Source organism: Zootoca vivipara, chromosome 15 (assembly GCF_965207765.1).
Source record: "Zootoca vivipara chromosome 15, rZooViv2.hap1.1, whole genome shotgun sequence".
In the NCBI taxonomy this organism is placed as follows: domain Eukaryota; kingdom Metazoa; phylum Chordata; class Lepidosauria; order Squamata; family Lacertidae; genus Zootoca; species Zootoca vivipara.
Genome location: NC_142598.1, coordinates 36,269,076 through 36,294,136, shown reverse-complemented (window position 1 = coordinate 36,294,136; position 25,061 = coordinate 36,269,076). Strand labels below are relative to the sequence as shown.

At 44.7% G+C, this 25,061-nt stretch overlaps 1 protein-coding gene across 5 annotated transcripts in view; it reads right to left on the bottom strand.

Moving 5' to 3' along the window:
• Positions 1-4,033: 4,033 nt before the first annotated feature.
• MOB3B (MOB kinase activator 3B) overlaps positions 4,034-25,061 on the bottom strand; it is a 96,832-nt gene continuing 75,804 nt past the window's right edge. For all 5 annotated transcript variants that reach the window (XM_035140501.3, XM_035140506.3, XM_035140504.3 and 2 more), the window contains exons 3-4: positions 18,261-18,463; positions 4,034-8,350 (exon numbers count right to left, since the gene is read on the bottom strand). In XM_035140501.3, the coding sequence (XP_034996392.1) occupies positions 8,321-8,350; positions 18,261-18,463 (233 nt within the window). In that variant the 3' untranslated portion in view covers positions 4,034-8,320. The remainder of the gene's footprint in view (positions 8,351-18,260; positions 18,464-25,061) is intronic.

Below are 25,061 nucleotides of genomic sequence, written 5' to 3'. Positions count from 1 at the left end.
GTTAGCACAGCTCTGCCTCAACCCAAGGATAGAAACCGAATATTGTAAGCCAACCTGTGCAGTGTCATGGTTAGAGTGTAAGACAAGGACTGGGGAGACCAGGATTCAAATCCCCATCAAATAACTGGGTGGCCTTTGGCTAGGGTAGTTGTGAGAATAATATAGGGAGGGGGAGAGGCAGGCAATGTAACCGAAGGAGCTGGCTGAGCTGCACTGGAATGATGCATAAGGAAGCTGGAACTACTGGTATTTGTCCCTCTTGCTTTCTTTGGTCGGAGCTAAAAATATTACCTGTTACACGTACTGTGCCTTTAGCTGTATCCTGGAATGCAGCAAATAAAAAAAAATTATTTCCCCTTTGCGATATAGACTACAGTTCAGCCACTAGTATCTTCTCCTTGGACAGAGGCATCATGCAGTTACTAACATCCTACAGAAAGGGCTTCTTATGCGGTGTTGCAACCTTTCTGGATCGCACCACATCCCTCTCCTGGAACTTTCTTGTTTAGGGATGCAGGCTGAGCTCTGGGGATGCCTCTGTGCGCGACACCGAGATGCAGACCTCATAGATGCGGAAAGTGGCAAAGGCACCAGCCACAATGCAGCAAATGCCGATGATGTACCACCAGTTGAAGGCACCAAAGGAAACCCCATTTAAAATGCAGTAGATCCCAAAAGAGATGGCAGCAATGACAGAGATTATCTGTAGGCAAACAGGTGGGTCACTTCCTCTCTCTTGCATAGCCAGGTCACCAAGTTAAGTCTTTTCCAAGCTGAAATGATCGATGATTCTGAAAGGGTGTGTGTGTTATTTTCCCACAAAACAGGCACCCGGGTCTTGTGCTTGCATTGTTAAAAAAAAAAAAGTTGCTGAGAGAAGTGAAGTCTCTACTATGGTGTGCGCAATATATATTAGTACTTGGCTAGAAGGATTAAGGTTCTGTGGGCATTTTATCCTAATTTCCAATTATGTAAAGTGGTCCACAATCCATCTGATTTCATTAAGCATCTTAGAATTGCACAATACCTTTATTTATTTGGTGGGAATATGATGCACATAAAAACTCGGATAGCAGAGGGTGGAGAAAATCAGCAAAACGGTTTTGTTGCTCCCATCTTTGACACTGGAAGCTTCTCCTTGGGCAAAACATGAGGAACTTCAGTGGTAGTTTAACTATTATATTGGCGTCATTTACGTTAAGGAAGCCCAGACATCCCTAACAGAAGTGCAAGCCATGATTAGCTTACTACGGTGATGCTGGTGTTTCCTCATCAGTGTAAGACGCTCCTAGAGGCTCCCATTTTTATTTTATTGCTAGCTGGCCCTGCACGCGTTGCTGTGTGTTAGTCTGTGAGATGGAGGGTAATAGCCCCCCTTCAGATCCCCCTGAGCCTCAGAGTCCCCCTGAACCGAGGTGAGATACTGTGGAGAGGGCAGGTTTCATCCGTGTCTCCCCCCACCCTGTTCTGACCCATTACCTATCCCTGCCCTCTATTCGGACACCCCATCCCCCCCAGGCAGGGCCCTACCTCCACTTGGCAATGTTGGGCCTTGTTGCTGCAAAAGGCCTGTTTTCAGTTGGTTTGGCCTTCATGGATGCATGTGAGTGGTGGATCTCGTGGTGGAGGCGGGGTTTGTGGGTGTGGTGTAGATTTCACAGGAAGGGAGGGGGTGTAGGAGGAGGAGCTGAGGGAATAAAGCCACTTTAGGGCGCTGTTTTAGTTTGTGGAAAAGCAGGTCTGTACCTGCGCAGGTATGAGATGTGAGGCATCCGAGGTTCTGTGAACACTTGGGAAGTGGCATGGATCGTTGTGTCCAAATTTCTGGGGGATCGGTCAAGCGGTTACTGAGAAAAGTGGAGCCCAGAGTTTCACCATATATATATATATATATATATATATATATATATATATATATATATATATCATATCCCAAGCCTTCAGGGGCCGGGCATGGTTCTCTCCTACCCATTTCATCCCCACAACAACTCTGTGAGGCAAGCTGGGCTCAGACAGTGACTGGCTCAGTGAGGCTTCCTGGCTGAGTTTCTTGGGGATTTGAACCTCGTCCAACACTAACCACATTGGCTCTCCAACCAATCTATGCAATAATATGCCTGTTCAGGTCAGGTGTCCTTCTAGAACAGGGAGAGAACATGCAGCAGTATCTTACAATGGAGGTAACTTGTGGGTTGATCCTGATTTTAGGTTCTGAATGTGCATTCTAGGGTAGGGTTACCAGACATCCCCGTTTCCTGGGGACAATCCCCAGATTTGCAAATAAGTCCCTGGACAAATTCCATCCCCGGATTTCATCTAATGTCCCCGGGAAACGCAGCGGCAGCAGTCTCAGCAGCCCGGAGCAGTTGGCGCTGGCTGGCTTCAGGAGCTGCTCGGAAGTCCCCATAGGATGGTGGTGCAGGGGCTCTAAGATGCAGCTTCCGGGCTGCCTCCACCTTCCCTGACCCCAGCAACTAAGCTGCGAAGGGAGGCTTCATGCTGCCTATTGGAGCAGCCTCCCAACTCCTACTTGCGTGCAAGCAGGAGCGGGGCGGGGATCTCTCAGCTGTGAAGGGAGGCTTCAGGCTGCCTATCAGAGCTTGTGTGCAAGCAGGAGGGGGCAGGGATCTCTCAGTTAGGCAACAGGAAGCCTCCCTTCCCAGCTGAGGGATCCCCGCCCCCTCCTGCTTGCACGCAAGTAGGAATGGGATTGGGGCTGCTCCGATGGGAAGGGAGGCATTGTGCTGCCTGAGAGATCCCTGTCTCCTCCTGCTTGCACACAAGTAGGAGTTGGGATGGGGCTGCTCCGAAAGGCAGTGTGAACCCCGCCCCCTCCTGCTTGCATGCAAGTAGGAATGGGATTGTGGCCGCTCTCCGCTCTCCTTCTCTGCCTTCCATGGCTCACCCACCGTGCACCACTTCCCCACCACCACCACCACCACCGAAGAACCAACAACTCAGGGGCTGCCCAGGCACATGGAGAAAGGAGATAGAAGCCTCAGAGGAAGGGGAAATGTGGTGGTTGATATCAAGGTGGCGGCTGCCCCTCTGTCATAGCTGCCAAGTACCCCGTTTTCCCCGGGAAACCCCCGTTTTTACTTACCTTTTCCTGGTGGTCCCCCGTATCACTTCGTCTCCCGTTTTTCTCCGTTATTTTCTCCTGCCGGCGGCCATTTTTTTCCTTTCTGATTTGCCCTTCTATGGGCACAAAAATGGCCGCCGGCGGCTTCAAAAGTCACATCTACGCATGACCGGAAGTGCGTAGACGCGACTTCCGGTGTCGGCGGCCATTTTTGGTGCCCATAGATGGGCGGGTCGACACTGGAAGTTGCGTTGACGCACTTCTGGTCATGCGTAGAAGCTGCTTTTGAAGCCGGCGGTGGCCATTTTTTGTGCCCATAGAAGGGCAAAGCGACACCGAAAGTTACGTCGATGCAACTTCCGGTGTCACACGGCTGCTGGTCCCGGATTCTGCAGTCCGGGACTTGGAAGGTAAGCCCTCTGTCACCGCCATCGCTGCAGCATCAACGTCCCGAACGTGTTTCAAACTCCTTGCGCTCCATTGCTGATACTCTCTTTGATAAGCTCCTGAGTTTCTTGGAACAGTTTGAAAAGTACTGCAATAGATGAGGAGGTTCATCATTTTTTCTCACAGCATAAATGAATCATTCTAGCTAGCTGGGTTAGATCCAGACTTAAGTCATATGCAGAGTAAGCTCACTGGAACAATGAGACTTACCGGTAAGTTACTCATAACTTACCGCCAACCACATTGGTTTTAATTAGTCTACTTTAAATATGACAAACGCCTTGGATCTAATGTGCTCTTTTACTGCTGGGCTGTTCACGAGAAAAAAAGAGACATAAATCAGGGGAAGCAGATTCCAAGAAAAATGTCTGACTCCACACCTTTTTCAACATTTTTAATTAAAGTAGAATATGCTATAAGGCAGATGCAGAACACCTGTGGGGTTGTGCGGCTTTTTTTGTGGCATTTCGGTTGCTTAAAAGCATGAATTATGATTGATGCAACTTTATATCATTTTGTAAAACTCATTTTATTTCATTGACAGCATTGGTCTCATCATACAGTTGAACTCTTAATTTAATCACACACATAACTAAAACATTCTACAAATGCATTGGCTTTGACACTGCTAAAGCCCACAGTGGTAGAATTTGATTGGTCGATGGGGCAGAAAAAGAACGATGTAATCTAACTTGCTGAAAAAACGTTATCCCTAAAAACACTACAAAACAAACCACAGCCTTTGTCTAAATTAGTGGAGGGGAAACTTCCACATACCATCACAGACCAGGTGAGACACATTAACTGTGCTCCTTGGGAAACTGTTCCAACATAAAACCATACCCACTTCAAAGCAGGGACATCTGAACAGTCAAAAAGAAGCAGCATTCTTTATCAGTTTCTAATATCTGGTTTTTGCTGGGTTCTCAAAACAGAGTTGGGAATGTATGACAGACGGAGTTTCTAGGCCTGTGTTTAATAAACTCTTGAAATTTCAGGCCAGCCATGTTTTTATTCAAAACTTCAGAAGGAGAAAATCAGTTGATAGTGGCCACCAGATGTTTTGGCCCACAACTCCCATGATTCCTGATCACTGGCCATGTTGCCAGGAGCTCTAGACCAAAACATCTGGAGGGGACCAGTTTAGGGAAAGGCAGCTGCAAAGCATGTGTGCTCACCTTTCACTGTCCGTAAAATAGAATGCTCCCAAAAATATTTTATCATCATCAGGGTGAGCTGTTTAAGATCCAGACTTAGCAGCACTGTTACCTTCTGCAGATTAATCTGTGAACAGGGACCGACCCCAGGGCCTCTCTGATAAGCTCCTATCAGTTTTATCTTGTATCCTGGGACATCAACCGTTGTGAAATTCAACACAGATCTCTGGCCAGTTTCCAGGCTTTGAACCCTTGTCTTGAAAAGCTGAGCTTCCAGTGCATCTTCTACCACTATGAACCATGGAGAGCAACAGTCAATTCCACCCACCCAGAATAGTGGCTTAGAATCTGGCCGCTTCGTGCATCACAAAGCAACTCTGTGCAATGAGTCAATAGCGCTTCACCCCAAATTGTATTAAAGCTGTCCTGTTGCCTCAACGCTCTTCCAAAATCTTACCCAGAGTGGTTGCAATCAACCCAATCAGGTCCCTGTTATTTAATTCCCCTGGGATTACATGTTAAAATAAATTCTAAATGCCAGAGACACAAATAATTCCGTCCTCAAAACTTAAATGTGCCTTCCACTGGCATGGTGCCATTGGGGGCGCCCTAGGTTCAGGAAGTTGAGTATCCAAAACATTGCTTAACATGTGGACGTTGTCAGGTTGCTCTGATCCTGGCTTAGGTTTGCAAATTCTTAAAACAGCAAAAAGTTAAACAAGTAAAGTGGTGTTGTTTTTTTAAATGGAAATAGTACTCTTTACCACTTAAATCCTGAGCAGTAGAAGTGGGGTAGCTCATTCACTGTGTTGCGTTTAAATGTACAATGTTCTTGTCAGGATTGAGGTTAGGGGAAACTGGTTATTACCAAGTTTGCAGCAGAAACCACCTCTACCTAACAGTGATGAGATTTGCCCTTGTGACATCACAAATCTGCATATTAGAAACCTGCATCTTTAAACAGAAAAAAATTACATTGATATTGTGATTCAAAACTTCACATTTTTGTGTTAACTGTAAAAGTTGGTATTAAGACCATATGGGAACAAAAACATGTGCATATCAAAAAATAACTTCTTGCAGATTCCCAACGTATTTCGATGCACATTATGTTGCAACGTTAACGCATGCTGCCTTGTTCCATCAGCATTTTTTAAATCTTCGCCTCCTGTGGGATTAGTTTCCAAATTATTGATTTTCAAAAAGTCAAAGAATTGCCAGTTGGTCAAAGGACAAATAAATTCCAAAGCTATTTATATGATCACTGGACTCAATTCCACAGAAGGCACATGGCAAATTCTACAGTACTCCTTTCATTTTCTAAATAGCATCTTTAAAACAGTGTCAGTAAACACTGGTTAATAGGCTTAGCCATGGATATCTCTTGGCTGTTTGCTGATGTCACCAATATCAATTTCATTGGCTAAGACTGGGTGACAAGTCATCTATTTACTAAGCTTTGGAGGGAAGGTATTTTATCAAACACCAAACCAAATGGAATGCATTGAACATCATCATCTTAATTCATTATTCTTGCAACATTCAATCATTATTCTTGCAACATTCAACAAGGAGTTTGTTTTTCATATTACGAGAAGGGATAAAATTAGGAATGGAGAGCAATAGGAAGAACAAGACATGTACATAACCACTCTAGTCAGCCACACATGCAACTTATCAACTACAGATCTCTTGCGCATACAAAGTGCATCGCTTTTTAACAAGCACTGGGATGCTGCCTCAAAGCCATGCTCCTTTTATCATTTCCTCAAAGGTCTCCTTCCCCCACCCTCTCAACATTAAAACCAGTATCACAATCACACCAATTTCCTGGTAAGTGAAGTGTTAAGAAAGAAAACAAATGTTTTAGTAGAAAAATAATTGAGGCACAGTGGCATTTCGAAGCATTTGCCAGGTCATCTTGAGTAAGGTAAAGAAGATATAGAAAGTTGCATAGGTGATCACGACATGTACTATGGTCTCATAGTGTAGCTCTTACTGAATCACTATAATTGCAGTTCACAGGTTGGTGGGCGTGCGCAAGCTGGCTCTCTGAAAATGCCCTACAAGTCACTGATTTCAATATTCATGGTGCAGCTGAGTGACGCTTACAGGGCTAACAAACTGGAATTCGTTATGACTCATTATCTCTCTGTCACTCAGAAGTTGTCACTGCCTTCCTTTTTAAAATAACAATAATACTGTAATAATTCTCCCTAAGTCAGGAACGGGAATTTGTGGCACTCCATATGTTGGACTACAAATCCCATCAGCTCCAGCCAGCATGGCCAATGGTCAGGGATGTTGGCAAGTGTAGTCCAATATCTTCTAGAGGGCCACAGGTTACCCATAACTGCGCTTTTTGTTTCCATAGTAGACTCTGCGTGCACACACAAACTGTATTACAGTCGTACCGAATGCCTTGCGAGTCGAACGTTCCGAAAGTGAGTTTTCTGGTTTGCGAACATTCTTTGGAACCCGAACGTCCAACATGGCTTCTGATTGGCTGCAGGAGCTTCTTGCAGCCAATCAGAAGCTGCGCCTTGGATTCCAAACGTTTTGGAAGTCGAACGGACTTCCGGAACGTATTTTGTTCAACTTCTGAGGCACCACTATATTTAATCTATGAATCTCATGCACCGGAGCATTCTCTATGGCCTCCTTCCAAAAGCTCCCATTGCTACTCACTAGCATGAGCTGGAAAACAACTTTTTATACTGTGTGTGTGTGCGTGTGGCTGTGTGTGTGCGTGTATATAAGATTTGGCATTGCTTTTCCCGGTTTGAGTGAGCCTGCGGCCAGGGGAAAGTAGAGAGAAAGCCCCCACAGTTTTTATCTGGGATCTCAGGACTGTGGTGATCATTGCAAGTGGTTTCAAGACTGAGTTAAGGTCTGTAGGTATAAAACCTAGAGAGCTGTAACACAGGCAAGAAGCACACACACAACAAATGGTATTTTGAAAGTTGCCACCTTTCTAAAGAGGCATGACAGTTTCAAGTGGGAAAAACCAGTTTGTCTGTTCCACTAGGCAATTGGCCACTTCCCTACCTGAGCTCTGGATAACAAAGATTGATGCCTAAGATATTAATCTCAGTTTCTGGTATTAAAAAAAATGCACATCATCTCTTCCCCCCCCCCTTTAGGCAAAAAACAGGCTGAGAGTTATTTTCTAAGCTGATCTGGAAAAGGCAGCCAGATACTCTGCTGAGGTCTTTAACATGTACTGTACCTGACAACAACGTACTTATAACCACAGTTTAACAATAGTCGGTTTTGAAAGTACACTGAGAGACCAAACTTGCAGTAAAGCTTTAAGAGCAGGAAGGTGGACGGAATCGAATTGTAGTCTGATGAGTTCCTCCTCACTCATTCAGGGAATATGGAAAAAAGAATAATTTTGTCCTTTCTTTCCAAGTCATCCACATCATTCGAAGGAGGTACCGAGCAGCATTTTTAGGGTTAAGAGCATACACAACTGTGGGAAGGTGTCTGTGAAAACAATAACCTGTCCCTGTACTGTTCCTGCTTTTTAAGGATTAAAGGAGGCATGTTTTCCCTCTAAGGGCTGGTGGGTCCTCTAGGTCTTCTTTAGTTAGCAGGAAATTGCGTTTTTCTTTCACGCAGCAGTGGTTCTTCAGTGACACATCCTGGCTGTCATCTCTTTCTGTAAAACAATGGAAGCGGTTAAAGTCACAAGTCGCTTCTTTAACATATCACACATCTGGGCAGGTTTTTGACACCAGCAGCGGTTATTCTGTGCACCCCTACAGCGCTGGGGGGCCAAGCAGCATGGGCACCTGCTGTGAATAGAGAAGGCACCATGTTCAATTCTCAGCATCTCCAGGAAGACTTGGGGAAGATTCCCATCAGAAACCCTGGAGAAGTGTTTCCAGACTGTGTCAACAAGTAGAGGAGACAAATAGGCTCAAAAAATGTTCCCCAACCCCATGCTGAGCTAAATGGACCAAGGGGGCAGTCATTTCAGGCGGGGGTTCTGTTTCCAGTACCCCGCGTGCATGATCAGAGAGCATATAAGCGCCATAGCTACCAAGTACCCCGTTTTCCCCGGGAAACCCCCCATTTTTACTTACCTTTTCCCGGTGGTCCCCTGTATCACTTCGTCTCCCATTTTTCTCCGTTATTTTCTCCTGCCGGTGGCCTTTTTTTTTCTGATTTGCCCTTCTATGGGCACCAAAAATGGCCACCGGCGGCTTCAAAAGTCGCATCTACGCATGTCCGGAAGTGCGTAGACGCGACTTCCGGTGTCAGCGGTGGCCATTTTTGGTGCCCATAGAAGGGCAAAGCGACACCGGAAGTTACGTCGACGCAACTTCTGATGTCACACGGCTGCTGGTCCCGGATTCTGCAGTCTGGGACTTGGAAGGTAAGATAAGTGCCCCCTGCCCCATTACGCCCTGCCCCACTCCCATTCTGCATTTTCCCGGGTCAAAAAGGACCTGTGTGTCAATTGAACATGCCTTAAAATAGCCACCACTTGTATAAAGCAGCTTCATAACATTCTCTGTTTGTCTTCTCTCTGCCATCTTCAAGGGCAGTATTGGGAACCAGCAAATTTGAGTGCTACCCTTTTATCATTCTGACAACTCTAATGGGTTGCTTAATTTCCTAATCTTCTGCATCCCACCTTAAAACAGGGAAATTAGCTGCACAGATATCAGGCAAAAAGATCATACAATGGGATTCCTAATATGCCAGTAACCCCTCGTTGGAAGTTAGTTTTCCAGCTGATGGAACTGCAGTCAAATCTCCAATGGAATGGGATACACCTTAAGTGGGATAAACCATAGGTAACAAATAAAGAAATATCTAGCAGCCCCCCCCCAAAAAAAATAAAAAAATAAAAAAATGTATTGTACAAATCAGGCAAAGAAAATTGAATTTTGCTGTTTGCACTCCCCATTTTGAATTCAAATTAAAAGTCAACTTCTAATCTAACCTTAAATGAGTGAATTTTAGGGCCTTGGTTGTGACCTGCAATTCCCCAGCTGAGGCTGGGAAGGAAGAGACATTTTTGAATTGGCACCGTCTCTTAGAGGGCTTTAGGCTAGGCTAGGGCTGTGCAGAACAAAGGCCCAGGGACATGGGAAATTGCCCTAAAGCAAGTTTGATCACTGGGCCGTCCATCTAACTCAGTAATAATGTCTACAAGCAGTCAGTCTGTGGCTCCGGCAGAGGACATTCCCGGACGTACCTGGAGATGCTGGGGGCAAAACGGAAGACCTTCTGCCTGCTCTACTACTGATCTACGGACCAGCTGAGGCCAGCAGCAGCCCAATAAACGTCCTGTATTTGCTGCTTGAACAGGACTTCAAAAACAAAGCGGTCGCCAAATGCAGGTACTCCCTGCCGCCATGGCTGGTGGGCTTGAGCTTAGCTTGGTGTGGTTTACAATGTCTGAAGACTCAGGGACAACAGGGGATCAAAACAATGTATTTTGCCTTGTAACCACCGCAATACTAATGGACGCATGTAAAGTCATACATACATTTACAGAGCTGGAAGGGACCACAAGGGTCATCTAGTCCAACCCCCTGCAAGGCAGGAATCTTTCACCCAACATGGGACTCACGACCCAGAGATTAAGTGGTGTCAGACTCTACCAGAGTCTTTCAGAGATGCGGTTACAAGCATCAACACAGCATTATAATAAGCCAATAAAACAGCTGTAAGAGGTACTCCTTCATGCCAGTTAAAGGCTGCAAGCGGTAATTATTTGGGATTTACTTATAAAGCCCGCACCCCATCTGCACAGGCTTCACAACCCACTTGTGGGTTAAAACCCACAGGTTAGGAAACACTGTTCTAGACTATCAGAAGACCCACTTAGCCATGAAGTTCTCACTAGGTGACTCTCAAATGATCAAGTCACCATCCCTCAGCCTAACCTAACAGGCTTGGTGTGAGGATAAAATAAGTCACAGAGCTTCTTCTTAGAGGTGACAGTGGCATTAATATATGACTCCTAATTCTTTCCACGCGGTGAGGAGAAAAACTAATAAAATCAAGCTGGTCCTCAAAAGACACATATCAAGGGTCAAAAGCCAGGGTTAAGTCTCTGTGGGGAGTTCCACAGTTCATATTGCAGACGGTGCAAAAACTGGAATTGTTACTGCAAATAGGAAGCGACCGAGTGTGGGATTTCTGAGGAAAAGTCAACAGACTTGCCAAACAATACTTTTTGATCAGGGGTCAGCAACCTAAGGCCCATGGGCCGGAAGTGGCCCGTGGAGGTCGTTTGACCGGCCCAAGATCTGTCTCCAAACTCAGCTGGCTGCTCGCGCGCTGCGCTAAACCGGCACTGCGTGGCGCCGAAAATCTCATCTGCACAGACGTCGGAAATTTCAATCCGGCCCATGGTAGGATTTCCGTGGGACTGATCCAGCCCAGGCAAGATAAACCTTGCTGACCCCTGCTTTCTGATGGTTCTCAAATGGACAAAACAGATTCAAGCATTGGCTACTGTTTGTGTTATTTTGACTTCTAGCCACTAAGCGGCGCCAAGCCTATTTGCTGTGGCCTTTAGGGTGGGAGATGAAACTTGACACGCGACTATTTTTAACAGTACAGCCTTCCAAAGAGAGATGAATTGCAGGTGGTTACTTGCCCACTTTTCCAAATTCCCTGTTTGATTCTAAGTTGCAGATGCATCCTGAATGAGGATGTTGGAATTAAACACATCTGCTCCACAAAACAGCTTTCGGACCACTACCGGCCTTCTCTCCCAATCATTAAAAGATGATCTTCTGTGAGCTTCTCTGTTCTGAAACACACTGGAAATACCAATAGCAGAATATCTGAAAAAAACTGCCCTGCAAAATAGCTTTTGCCTCACTCACTCCAGATCCTGTCCCCAGACAGTCCCAGGCTCAAATGTTTATGATCAAAGTACTCCTAACTGTCAAAATAAAAATAAAAAATCCAATTGGTCTTGCAGTCATTAACAGTCATCAACAGGTTTACCACTCCTATCAGCCCATCACCCATTCCCATCACCCCTCCCCCCCCACACCCTCTGACTATACATAAGGGTCTGGTGACTTCTGTTTCAGTGTATCTGAAGAAGTGTGCATGCACACGAAAGCTCATACCTATGACAAACTTAGTTGGTCTCTAAGGTGCTACTGGAAGGATTTTTTATTTTTATTTTGACTGCATCAGACCAACACGGCTACCTACCTGTAACTACTCCTAACTGGTTATCCCAGCTCTGAATGGGAAAATAAACACACACAAAATAAGATTCCTATCTGGGTTAAACAAATGCTGTCTCGGGCGTATTTTTAAGATGTAGGCATCTTAAATCCTTGAGTTTGTAAAGGTTTGAGTAATTTAGGTAAAGGTAAAGGGACCCCTGACCATTAGGTCCAGTCGTGACCGACTCGGGGGTTGCGCGCTCATCTCGCATTATTGGCCGAGGGAGCCGGCGTATAGCTTCCAGGTCATGTGGCCAGCAGGACAAAGCCGCTTCTGGCAAACCAGAGCAGCACATGGAAACGCCGTTTACCTTCCCGCTGTAGCGGTTCCTATTTATCTACTTGCATTTTGACGTGCTTTCGAACTGCTAGGTTGGCAGGAGCTGGGACCAAGCAACAGGAGCTCACCCCGTCACAGGGATTCGAACCGCCGACCTTCTGATCAGCAAGCCCTAGGCTCAGTGGTTTAACCACAGCGCCACCTGGTCCCTCAGTTGGCCAATAAATTATTCCTAATTCCTAATTCCTAAAATGGAGTTTGGTGCAACACCTACTGCTTTCAGAAGCACTGATACTTTCATAAGTAACGTTAGAAACTCAGATATATTATCTAATCACCAAATGCCATCTTAAATCCAGCTTACGGTCACCACATTGGAATGTATAGATGCCTCTTTTTTTGGCTGTGGAATTTATCATTATTATTCATATCATTTCTATGCTGCTTTGTATTTTTAAATAGCAGTTCCTATTTATCTACTTGCATTTTTGACGTGCTTTCGAACTGCTAGGTTGGCAGGAGCTGGGACCGAGCAACGGGAGCTCACCCCGTCACAGGGATTCGAACCGCCGACCTTCTGATCAGCAAGCCCTAGGCTCAGTGGCCTTTTAAATTCTGGAGCGGGGAGGGGTATTATTATTTTTTGTTAGTACAGTAAGACATTTTGTGTTTTTATCTTGTAAGCCGCTCTGTGCTCTTGGGATAAAGGGCGGCATAGGAATTTAATCAATCAATCAATCAATTAATCAATTAAATCTCACCTCTCCCTTTGCTACAAGCGCACTAAAGGGTCATACCATAGTACCCCTCTCTTTTACAGCTTCTGAGAGCTGATTTAATGCAGAATGAGATGAATTTTCTGCCTGCGCTACAATGTCCTAGGAACCAAGTGTAATGGTGTGAGATTGAGTCTTTTTTTTAAAAAAAAAAGAAGATTAAAAAATGACTTAAGACAGCAAAGCTCATTCACCACTAAGTCATTCTGATACGTGAGCGCCTCCTCTGTAGTTTTTATGCCTGTAAAATGGGGGAACATCCATCTACCACTTCAGGTGCGAAGGGTCGGTCTCAATCCCATCCCTCCAGAGCATCTGGCTCCATATCTCAGCATTTTGCCATAGATCGCATTTTAGTGGCAGCTCACATTGGTGGGGACAAACATGGTCGACAGCATGGGTAGGCAAACTAAGGCCCGGGGGCCGAATCCGGCCCAATCGCCTTCTAAATTCGGCCCAAATGCCTTCTAAATCCGGCCCGCAGACACTCTGGGAATCAGCATGTTTTTACGTGAGTAGAATGTGTCCTTTTATTTAAAATGCATCTCGGGGTGATTTGTGGGGCCCGTCTGGTGTTTTTGCATGAGTAGAATGTGTGCTTTTATTTAAAATGCATATTTGGGTTCTTTGGCCACCTCATGAGAAGAGAAGAATCCTTGGAAAAGACCCTGATGTTGGGAAAGATTGAGGGCACTAGGAGAAGGGGACGACAGAGGATGAGATGGTTGGACAGTGCTCTCGAAGCTACCAACATGAGTCTGAGCAAACTGTGGGAGGCAGTGGAAGACAGGAGTGCCTGGCGTGCTCTGGTCCATGGGGTCACGAAGAGTCGGACACGACTAAACGACTAAACAACAACAACAACATTTGGGTTCTTTGTGGGGCATAGGAATTCGTTCACCCCCCCCCCAATATAGTCCAGCCCCCCACAAGGTCTGAGGGACAGTGGACTGGCCCTCTGCTGAAAAAGTTTGCTGACCCCTGGTCTACAGCAGTCTCATCTTCCTAGAAGGCATGCCCAGAGAATTGGGGGGTTCTCTCCCAGCCCCACCTGAAGATGCCAGGGGTCGAACGTGCATGAGAAACAGATGCTCTGCAGCTGGGAACATCTGAATTGGAAGCAGACTAAAAAGCTACAGCGCAACAAGATGACTCAACGGTCTAAGCAAATCCGTGAGCCTACGCAGACCCAAATGAAAAGACTCTGTGGGCTCGTGAATGTTTGCAATTTCAAAACAGAAGCAGATTTTTCCTCCTCGTTTAAACCATTCCGTGCCCATAAAGGCCAATCAACAAAGGCACCAACACAAAGCCGTTTGCTAAGTGAAAAACAAACACGGCGCACTCCCATAATTCCAAATGCCAGCATTGCAAAATTGCAGCCCCATATTTAAACATCCAATTAATTATGAAAGCAACGTGAGGCAAAGCAAACCTGCGCAGAGATTTTCAACGTGCAGGGAAATAAGCAGCTGCCTTGGTATTTAGCCATAAAGAAATGCAAAATGTTCCCCTTTTTAATTATATACTTGCTGCAACCTGAACCGAGCTCATTAGATCTATGAACATGGCAACGGAGATTTAATGGAGAAGATCCCCGCACAAGTCTGCAGGAAAGGCTGCTCGTTTGCCTGGATGGAGGACAATATGGTGTGGAAAAACCTTGGCTCTCTAGACATAGCTGCCAAGTCTCCCGTATTCTCTGGGAAACCCCTGTTTTTCTAGCTGTTCTCAGCTGAAAAAACGGATTTTTTTTGTTTTTTCCCGGTTTATTCTGGCGCGACGGCCATTTTGGAACTGGGCGGAGCATGCTCAGAAGCGACTTTTGATGCAGCTCTGCCCAGTTCCAAAATGGCTGCAGTGCGACTTCTGGCGCGGTGGCCATTTTGGAACTGGGCAAAGCAGCATCAAAAGTCGCTTCTGAGCATGCTCCGCCCAGTTCCAAAATGGCGGCAGTGCTACTTCTGGTCTTCTACTTCCGGTCCGGTCCCTTATTTCTCCCACAGCAACTTGGTAGGTATGTCTCTAGATGTTGCTGAACTATGACTCCCAAAACCCAGGGCCACTGGCCATGCTTCTGGGGCTGATGGGAATTGTAGTTCAGCAAGATATGGAGAGCCAAAGTTCCTCACATCTGATATAGAGGGTGTGGGTGTAGAAAGTAGAACGAAGGTAAAACGCACATTAATTGTTCTGTCTACCCCAGGCACGCGACCTCTGGACGGTTGCCCAGAATGACATTTGGCTCTGGTACTGAAAGTGACTCCCCAATAGTAACACGAGCAGCCACTCTCTGCGGCTCTTTGCAATTACCTGCAGAAATACTTCGAGCAATATTCAACTGAGAATCTTGCCTATGCAATCTTGCAGCAGAAAACAATCAGGTACTAGGATAGCCAAAGTGGGGTCCCCCAGATGTGGATAGGACTCCAAATGCCACCAGTCCCAGCCAGCATGGTCAATCATCAGACATGACACAACATCTGGAAAGTACTGTACTGGCTGCCCCTAAATTAATACTTCAAATCAGAGTGGAAATCCATAGAGACAGCAAGCAACAGTTCTTTATTTTATTTTATTCTCCTCTCTCTCACTCCCGTCCTGTTCTAGGAGGGGATGGGAGAGCCTCTTAGAAACAAAAGGGGAAAACCAGGACTAAATGAGTGAGCGGCAAGTTAATAATTGAGCAATATTAAGCACTGCATAAAAAAGATTAACCTTGCTGGGTCATTTTCACTGGTATGGAGGGACACACTTGGAACAGTATTGCTCTTAAAAGACTGGCTTGTACTACGCAAATACTAATATTTTGAGATTTCCCAGCACTTGAGTGACAATGTGCCTCTCTCATGAAATGGTTTGCCTCAGAGGATGAGGCCTGGTGGGTGTTTAGACTTGAATATAACTTGCCCCCCCCTCCAATGCCCCCTGAAACTTGAGATAAAGTTTCAAAGTACGTGTTGGGTACATAGACTTGGGTGTACATTCTCAGGCCTTTTGCAACCACGTGTAGATTTCCACACAGCTAGGAGGTCCAACAAACAGGTGAGGTAGTCGTTTGTTTACATTATATTCTTAATCAAATATAAAAAAGTTAACTGCTTGGTAGCGTCTTGCTTTGGCAACGAGAAGCCAGAATCTGCTTTCGAAACACGCCTCGCTCTTTATTATGATTGATTTTTCTTCCTCCCCCGAAATGCAACTCCATTACATTAATTAAACTTAGCAAAGCAATCAACTACAACCTGTAGATTGTGCAATTTTAGCTGGATTCGGTTAAAAGCCAGCACACTGCCGGGTGCTCACGGGGGGGGGGGGGCAGAGATTATTCATGCCGTACTTAAGCAATATGATGAGCAAGCTTTCTTACACACAGATGGATTGGAGGGGTGGAGAGACCAAACAGGACCCTTCTGGGCTGAATGTAAAATCGATCTTGATACTCCCAGCATGATCAATGCAATTCTGGAAAGACTTACAAGTCCGGGGGGAACTGAAATTACATCCCAGACGCAGGTCCCTGCCTATCACTTCCCATCACAACAAAATACACCCAAGGAAACTGACAGGAAAAAGGTAGGGCTGGTAGAAAACTGGTAGGGCTCTATTGGCCCAGGAGATCATACATCTGGAAAGCAGCCTTGCCAACAGAAACAGATCTTTGGTTTGTCCCAGGGTGGATTTGATTTAAATCAAATCGATTTAAATCACGATTTAAATCAAATCAAATCAAATTTAAATCACTAGCCAGTAAGACTTGATTTAAATCTTTTACTTTTTCTTTTTACAGAAAGACTCATTCGTCCTGGTATAATCTTAATCTTAATATTAAATATTAAGATTAAGATTAATAGAGCTGGACCATAAAGAAGGCTGATCGCCGAAGAATTGATGCTTTTGAATTTTGGTGCTGGAGGAGGTACCACTGTACCTTCAGTAGCTTAGGGCCTCATCAAACCGAAATCTGGCCCTGCTACACCACGAAATTAAAAGACGCCTGCTTCTTGGGAGAAAAGCAATGACAAACCTAGACAGCATCTTAAAAAGCAGAGACATCACCTTGCCGACAAAGGTCCGTATAGTTAAAGCTATGGTTTTCTCAGTAGTGATGTATGGAAGTGAGAGCTGGACCATAAAGAAGGCTGATCGCCAAAGAATTGATGCTTTTGAATTATGGTGCTGGAAGAGACTCTTGAGAGTCCCATGGACTGCAAGAAGATCAAACCTATCCATTCTTAAGGAAATCAGCCCTGGGTGCTCACTGGAAGGACAAATCCTGAAGCTGAGGCTCCAATACTTTGGCCACCTCATGAGAAGAGAAGACTCCCTGGAAAAGACCCTGATGTTGGGAAAGATTGAGGGCACAAGGAGAAGGGGACGACAGAGGACGAGATGGTTGGACAGTGTTCTTGAAGCTACCAACATGAGTTTGACCAAACTGCGGGAGGCAGTGGAAGACAGGAGTGCCTGGTGTGCTCTGGTCATTGGGGTCACTAAGAGTCGGACACGACTAAACAACAACATTTATATATAAACTTAATATTTATTAATTATATTAATTATATTAATTTATTAATTATTTATTAATATTTATTGATATTAATATTAATAAATTTCAGAGTACTTTTTACAGCTATATCAAAAATTACTGAATTGGTTATACTATTAGAAATACATAGACAGATAATTATGAAATGATTGTGAGGTTTAATAAGTTAACTGTTTATATTTGGACAACTTGTCTGCTGTACTTTATTGGAAGGAGAAATCCTTTCCTTAGTAACAATTTAAACAATTTATTTAACTAAAACAATAACATTATAGCATACATATCCATGTTTGTTAACTGATGTGGTTTAACTTTTTTTTAAAAGACAACACCTTAGTTTTAGCACACATGAAAAACTTAAAACAAATCCTTATTTCCTGATGAATAGCCTTTGGACTAGAATGTAACTTAACTAGAAAACTATCTTTAGAAAGTTTTATTTTAAAAATCCGATTTAAATATAAAAAAACTGATTTAAATCAAAACAATCTGATTTAAATCAAAACAATCAATTTTTTTAAAATTTTATTTTAAATCATTGATTTTTATCCACCCTGGTTTGTCCATTCTGCCCTGGAACTGCATAACTGAAGAGAGGCTCATTCTGGCTGCTTCTGCCACCAGTGAGAAACCATGGTCCACATTGAGTGGAAGACCAGCCTGACCGAAACCCTCGACCAGGGAAGGCACAGAGGCCCCCGAAGCTGGCTTTGCATTTCCCTCCACGTCTAATAAATAAAGCACTAAACACTTACCAAAGGCTCCAGTTCCTTGCGGTCTATGAGGGCTAGCTCCGTCACGAAATAATAAAAGTGCTTGTAACAGGTGTTGACGTGGGCCTCAGCCCCCATGATGATAATGCGGTCAAAGTGGTGGATGTAGACGTGGACAAAGACCCGGAAGAGCCGGCACAAGATCTTCTTGCAGATCTGAAGGAAGTTCTTTGGGAACGGCACGCCTGGGAACGGAAAAGCAGAGGAGGTTGAGATCTCCTACCCTGTCACGTTGGCGGTTGTTGAAGCACTTCCCTGGCAAGAGGGGAAACCAGGACTGTTGACCATCACCTTGCTTGCCCCCTGTTTGTTTAGTGCACGTTGGCAGGGACCATTTAAGAATTTCCTTTCTTGGGATGGATGAACCTACACAGGAGTGCTTCTGTAGACGTGAGCCTCAACCCCATCTTGCATTGCCTTCAGGAGATGCACAAAAGTCAAAAGTGAGCATGCCTGACAAATCTCTACTGGAAGAAGGTTCCACAGCTGGAGCCCAGCGACACTAAATGCCCAACTTCCGGTTGACGCCACTTACAGTAAAGCTTCTACATATTAAACCCGGGTTACAGTCTCCACAACGGAATGCCTCATTTATATTCCACTTTAAATCTCAAAGCTGCTTACAACACATCGAAACATCAAATAAAACAATCCGGAATAAAACACATTCTCCACCCCAAAATAATTTTTTAAAATTAAGTTTCTTTGTTATAACAAATTGCGATTACGTACACATATCCAATTTTATTTACAGTGGTACCTCTACTTATGAATGTAATGCGTTCCGAACGCACATTTGTAAGTCGAAAAAATTTGTAAGTCGAATCCCATAGGAATGCATTGGGAGAAAAAATTCGTAAGTAGAAGCAACCCTATCTAAAAATTCGTAAGTAGAAAAAATCCTATCTAAACCACATCCAAGATGGCGGACGGAGCTCCATTCGTAAGTAGAAACATTCGTAAGTAGAGTTATTCGTAAGTAGATGTACCACTGTATATTTTACAATCCCCACCCTCCCTTTGACTTCCCTCATCTTCCCTTTCTGGTTTATTCATTACATGTTACCCTCTGCATGTTGAATAAATATGCATGTTGTTACACGGCCTTTCTTCACGTTCTCCTTAAATAAAGTTGTGAATGTTTATTCAAAACAGAATAAAACACATTTAAGCTTCAAGGAAAGTAGCTCCGAGTGACATTTTGCTTTCCCCATATTTATTTACCTAGTCATACCTCTAGATACGAATGCTGCAGGTTGCGCACAACACGGGTTACGAACGCGCCGAACCCGGAAGTAACGGAACGGGTTACCTCCGGGTTCGGCGCTTCACGCATGTGCAGACGTGCCGAATGACGTCACGCGCATGTGCAGGAGCGCCGAATCGCACGGCGAGCATGCGCAGATTCGGCGCTTCAAGTTGAGTACTGCTCTGTGTACGGGGCTCCGGAACGGATCCCGTCCGCATCCAGAGGTACCACTATACTTAATTTATAGAGCTGACCCACAGAAGAAGAACTCTAGGAGCCTACTGTGGTTAAGAGTGTCAGAATAGGACATGGGAGACTAGGGGTTCAAATCCCACCTCAGTCATGAAGCTCAGTGGGTGACCTTGAATCGGTCGCAGCCTCTTAACCTCCCTCGCAGGGTCGATGTAGGGATTGACTGAGGAGGGGGGTGAACCATGTACTCCTTGGAGGAAAAGATGTGAGGTCAATGAAGTAAAGAAACTCTTCTGCTTACCTGCTTAAGAAAGCTGGAGGGGCCAGCCATGGGGAGATGCCAATTGCCAACCGGGCACCCAGAGATCTCCACGCGGTTGCAACTGGACCTGCGCCCGTCGCAAAATGTGCCTGGCACCTGGCTAGTTTCGAACACTGCTTCTAAATCCAAAGGGACAGCGCTCCTTCAGAAGTAAATCAACCGCGAAGCATAACCAGTTCTCCAGAACAGCCCACATATATTGATTTGATTTCGGTCTATTTATTTATTAGATTTGTATAGTACCCTTCATCGTAAAATCTCAGTGTGGGTCACAGAATAAAATACAAGATAAGGACAAGTAAATAATTAAAGCAAAACAATTTATATTTGAGTAATTTACCTTTCCCCACTTATTTAAGTTGCTTATTGCTATTAAAAATTGTATAAAGCCTTGTGCCCGCAGATCTCACAACACAATGGCTGGCTCCATTCTTCCACGCTGGCGAATAGCCAGTATGCACTTAATAGTTCCTGGTGGATTGTTGCAAAATAATAATCGTGATTTTAAAAAGACTTTAAAGTGGCTGAAAACAAAGACGAAGTAGAAGAAGAAAACTTATACGATAATCTCCAACAGCGGAGATTAAAGCACACATTAAGTTAGATCACTGAGTTGCTGTCATTATTAAAAGGAGAAGAAAAGATGCTTGGTGGAATTTCTGAGCTAGCAGCTACTTGCTGAAATAGAAGAAAAGAATTTACTCCTGGATGAATTAACTGGCTCTCGTTCAAGCAGCACTACTGACTCAGCCAAGATCCAGTCTCTGAACAAAGGAGAATGACAGAAAGATTCGGTTAACCTGGAGTTTACAATCCGGGGGGTGGGGCTCCAGCTATATTCCGCCCCCACCCCCTTCACAAATTGCCAAGTTATTACACAACAGGCTTGCGAGCTTTCCAGCCACGCACTTCAGGCTCTTAAAATATCATCCTCGCAGACACGGTGGCAGGCCTGGAAAGAACCTGAAGCTGATCCGATTCAACTCCCAGCCCTGCGGCTGGAGAGCTTATGCCAGCTGAATCCCATCCATGCTGCCGCAGTTAACTCCTGTACTGTACAGAGTTGTGCACATGTATGCATGTGTTTGTACAAATCCAGACCTTTTCTAGGATGGACAACAATCTAGAACAGGCACCCCCAAACTTCGGCCCTCCAGATGTTTTGGACTACAATTCCCATCTTCCCCGACCACTGGTCCTGTTAGCTAGGGATCATGGGAGTTGTAGGCCAAAACATCTGGAGGGTCGCAGTTTTGGGGATGCCTGATCTAGACTCTGGGAAGAAAGTAAAGTTTTAATGTTCCATAGATGTCTAAGAGCTGGTGTACACATTATGGATGGGGCTTTAAATTGCTCTCCAGGCACAATGCGCAAAATGGAATGTTCAACGTGGTAAAAAAAAACCACACACAGCCAGTTTAGCAGTGGTTGTGAGTTTCTGGGAATGGGCCATAGGCAAGTCCTAGAAAATCAGAGAGCGCTGCCCTTGTGCATAATGTGACACACAGCTTCCTCTTTGTGTAGTTTAACCTCTGGTTTACCGAGAACTCCGCAGCAACCAATGCTTGAGACAGGCAGGAGGGCAGCCAGGGAACAAGGCTGGACAAGGGCGAAGAAGGGAAAATTGAAATGTGTCCTTCAGAACTAAAGTAATGCACATGGCTTTAATAATAATAATAATAATAATAATAATAATAATTTTATTTATACCCCGCCCTTCCTAGTCAAGACCGGGCTCAGGGCGGCTAACAACAAGAATATCAAAGCAAGCATAAAAGAAACAATTCAATTAAAATACAGATTAAATAAAATGTTAAAATTCAATTTTAAAATGGGAATCTACAAGTGGAACCTCATTTAAACCTTAGGGGAGGGTAACACCGGGGTCAGACTGAGTCAGTCCAAAGGCCAAGCGGAACAGCTCTGTCTTGCAGGCCCTACGAAAAGATGACAACTCCTGCTGGGCCCTAGTCTCCTGAAAGAGAGCGTTCCACCAGGTCGGGGCTAGTACTGAGAAGGCCCTGGTCCTGGTCGAGGCCAGTCTAACCACCTTGTGACTCGGGATCTCCAGTATGTTATTATTTGTGAACCTTAATGTCCTCTGCGGGGCATACTGGGAGAGGCGGTCCCGTAGGACATAGCCTTGGCTACGGTGGGGGGATAGCCAGGTTTTTTGCCGGCGCCATTGAGGCTCCCACCCTCTATGTCTGTTTATGCAAATGTGCATGAGGGGGAGTGCCAAACTGAGTCTTTGAATGGGTGAAATGAAGCCTAGTTTAACCCCTGGGTGGGGCATAAGACCTGGGTCTAAAGCAGAGATTCCCAACTTTTTTTTTCAATGCCCCATCTAGTCATCTCTAAAATCCTGATGGTCCCCCCCCCATGTCATATAATTCTTATTATTCAAAAAGTGAATTCCTATTCATGTGGAGGAAACCTAAAAGGCCATCAACTTCGTCTAAACAAGCTTCCAAATTGTCCCCCTTAAAAATCAAATTGTCTCACATTGGGAACCACGGGTCTAAAGGTACCCAGTTTCACCATTGGAAAGCCCTTGTGATATTATTATTATTATTATTATTATTTAGAATTTATATACCGCCCTTTACCCGGAGATCTCAGGGCAGTTCACAGAACAAAAGCAAAATATAAAACCACAAAATATATAATCAAAACAAGAACAACAACCCAAGAACAGCCCAAGGCAGCTGTTTTATTGCAGAAAGATTTCAAAGGCAGACTGGAAAGAAAAGTTGCTGAATTGGAACTCATTACCAAGCTTAAAACCATGGAACCACCTGGGATGAACAAAGACATTGGATTCTTATCTCATTATGCATAATCAAGCTTTCTTTAGCGCCTCAGCCCTTGCTTTTCCCCCGCAGGACCAATTGCAGTCATCAGCAGTCGTTAACAGCCATCAACAGGTTTACCACTCCTATCAGCCCATCACCCATTCCCACCCACCCCCACCCTCTGAATATACATAAGGGTCTGGCTCTTCTGTTTCAAGAGTATCTGACGAAGTGTGCATGCACATGAAAGCTCATACCAAAATAAAAACTTAGTTGGTCTTTAAGGTGCTACTGAAGGATTTTTTTTTATTTTGCTTCGACTCAGACCAACACGGCTACCTACCTGCAACCATGAAAAGCTGACGTTATGAAGTTAGCATAAATTAAGATCTACTTCTGAAGACACCCTGAGGACTTCTTAAATTATTTTTTGGGGTATGGATTATTATCCTGACCCATCCAATGTTTTTCTGTTACGGAGAAGGGTGTTTCATTTGCTGTGAGCGCTCAGTTTTCTTTACCAAATCACAGAGCGCCCTCACCTCTAATGGATAAATTATATGCCGTCAACTGTGATAAACACCGGCTCGGCAAAGGACTGTGAAAAGCAGCTCCAATGGCCTTAAAGTGCAGAGAGGCACTGTCAACTGGTGGAGTGATGCCTCATTTGAGCTGCCCACATCTCTCGCTCTTGAAAAGCCCCCTTTCAAAGCAGATTTTCACAAGGTGATTCGTACAGTATCCCAGTTAACGCAGATATATGTTATCCCTTGGGGCCAAGCTTGACATCTGGAGCAGAGCAGCAGATGGGCAAATGGCTTGCTTCGTTTGTTTCTCAGTAGTGTGTCTATAAGCTAAACAGGCTATAGCTTAGGGTCCCATTCTCTTGCCGCCGCCGCCCCCCCCCCCAAATTAGAAGGAAATAAACCTGGATGTACATTTCCAAAATATAAGATAAAAAAACAAATAAAATAAAACCTACAGACAGCAACAGTGTTCTGTGTTGTGAAGGGTCCTATGATGTAAGTCAGGCATCCCCAAACTTTGGCCCTCCAGATGTTTTGGACTACAATTCCCATCTTCCTCGACCACTGGTCCTGTTAGCTAGGGATCATGGGAGTTGTAGGCCAAAAACATCTGGAGGGCCGCAGTTTGGGGATGCCTGATGTAAGTCATGGGCCCCGCCTGCTAGCCTGCTCCCTAAAATATCACTGGTTTGCTCATCTCTATATATAGGGTGCCTACATTCTGCATGGACTGGTTGCAGGGCAACATGGGCAAATGGCTTTAGACACCTATTAGGTCCATAAAATACCATATACCCTGTTTCTCATATTTTAAGACATACCCATAAAATAAGCCATAGCAGGATTTTTAAGCATTCAAGGAATATAAGCCATACCCCGAAAATAAGACATAGTGATAGGCGCAGCAGCAATGCCGGCCGCGGCAGGAGGAGGAGGAAAAAAATAAGACATCCCTTGAAAATAAGCCATAGTGTGTTTTTTTGAGGAAAAAATAAATATAAGACATGTCTTATAATATGAGAAACACGGTAGCATATATTCAACTCAAAAAAACAGAGACCATTTGTTGTTGACAAAGGACAGCTGGACATCTAAAAGGCCCCATTACCTTCAGTAGCTTAGGGCCTCATCAAACTGAAATCTACAGAGGCGGGAAGAAAAGAGGTAAAAGGTAAAGGACTCCGGGATGCTAAAGTCCAGCTGAATTTGACTATGGGGTGCGGCGCTCATCTCCGTTTTCAGGCCAAGGATTAAAATGCTGGAAGTTCAATCCAGCTGATTGTCTCTGTTATACTCATTGTGAGACGGCACGTGATTTCACTATAATTTCCATTTTGTTTCTCCAGTCCACACTGGACTGTCACTTCTCGGATCTGCCTAAATCCCTTTTAAAAATATCCGTGTTACAACGGCTGCTTCCTAGTCCTCAGGTTCAGACACTTATCCAAGGGATCAGATGCATTTTGTTGTTGTTAGGAGATAAGCAATTTCACATTTGAGTTATTTAAAGGACTCTTGCAACCCAGGGATTTGTTTGTTTTAAAATTGTCCCTATTCCCAACTTGGTCTCATTCCCACTATTTGCTTCAGTTCCTCAGATTCCCTTTTTGAGGAAGTGACAGAGGTCTGTCCTACATTTTCTGAAGTGAAGGTGTTCAACTTCTCTGCAATTTCCTTTCCCTCTTTTTGGAAAAGGGG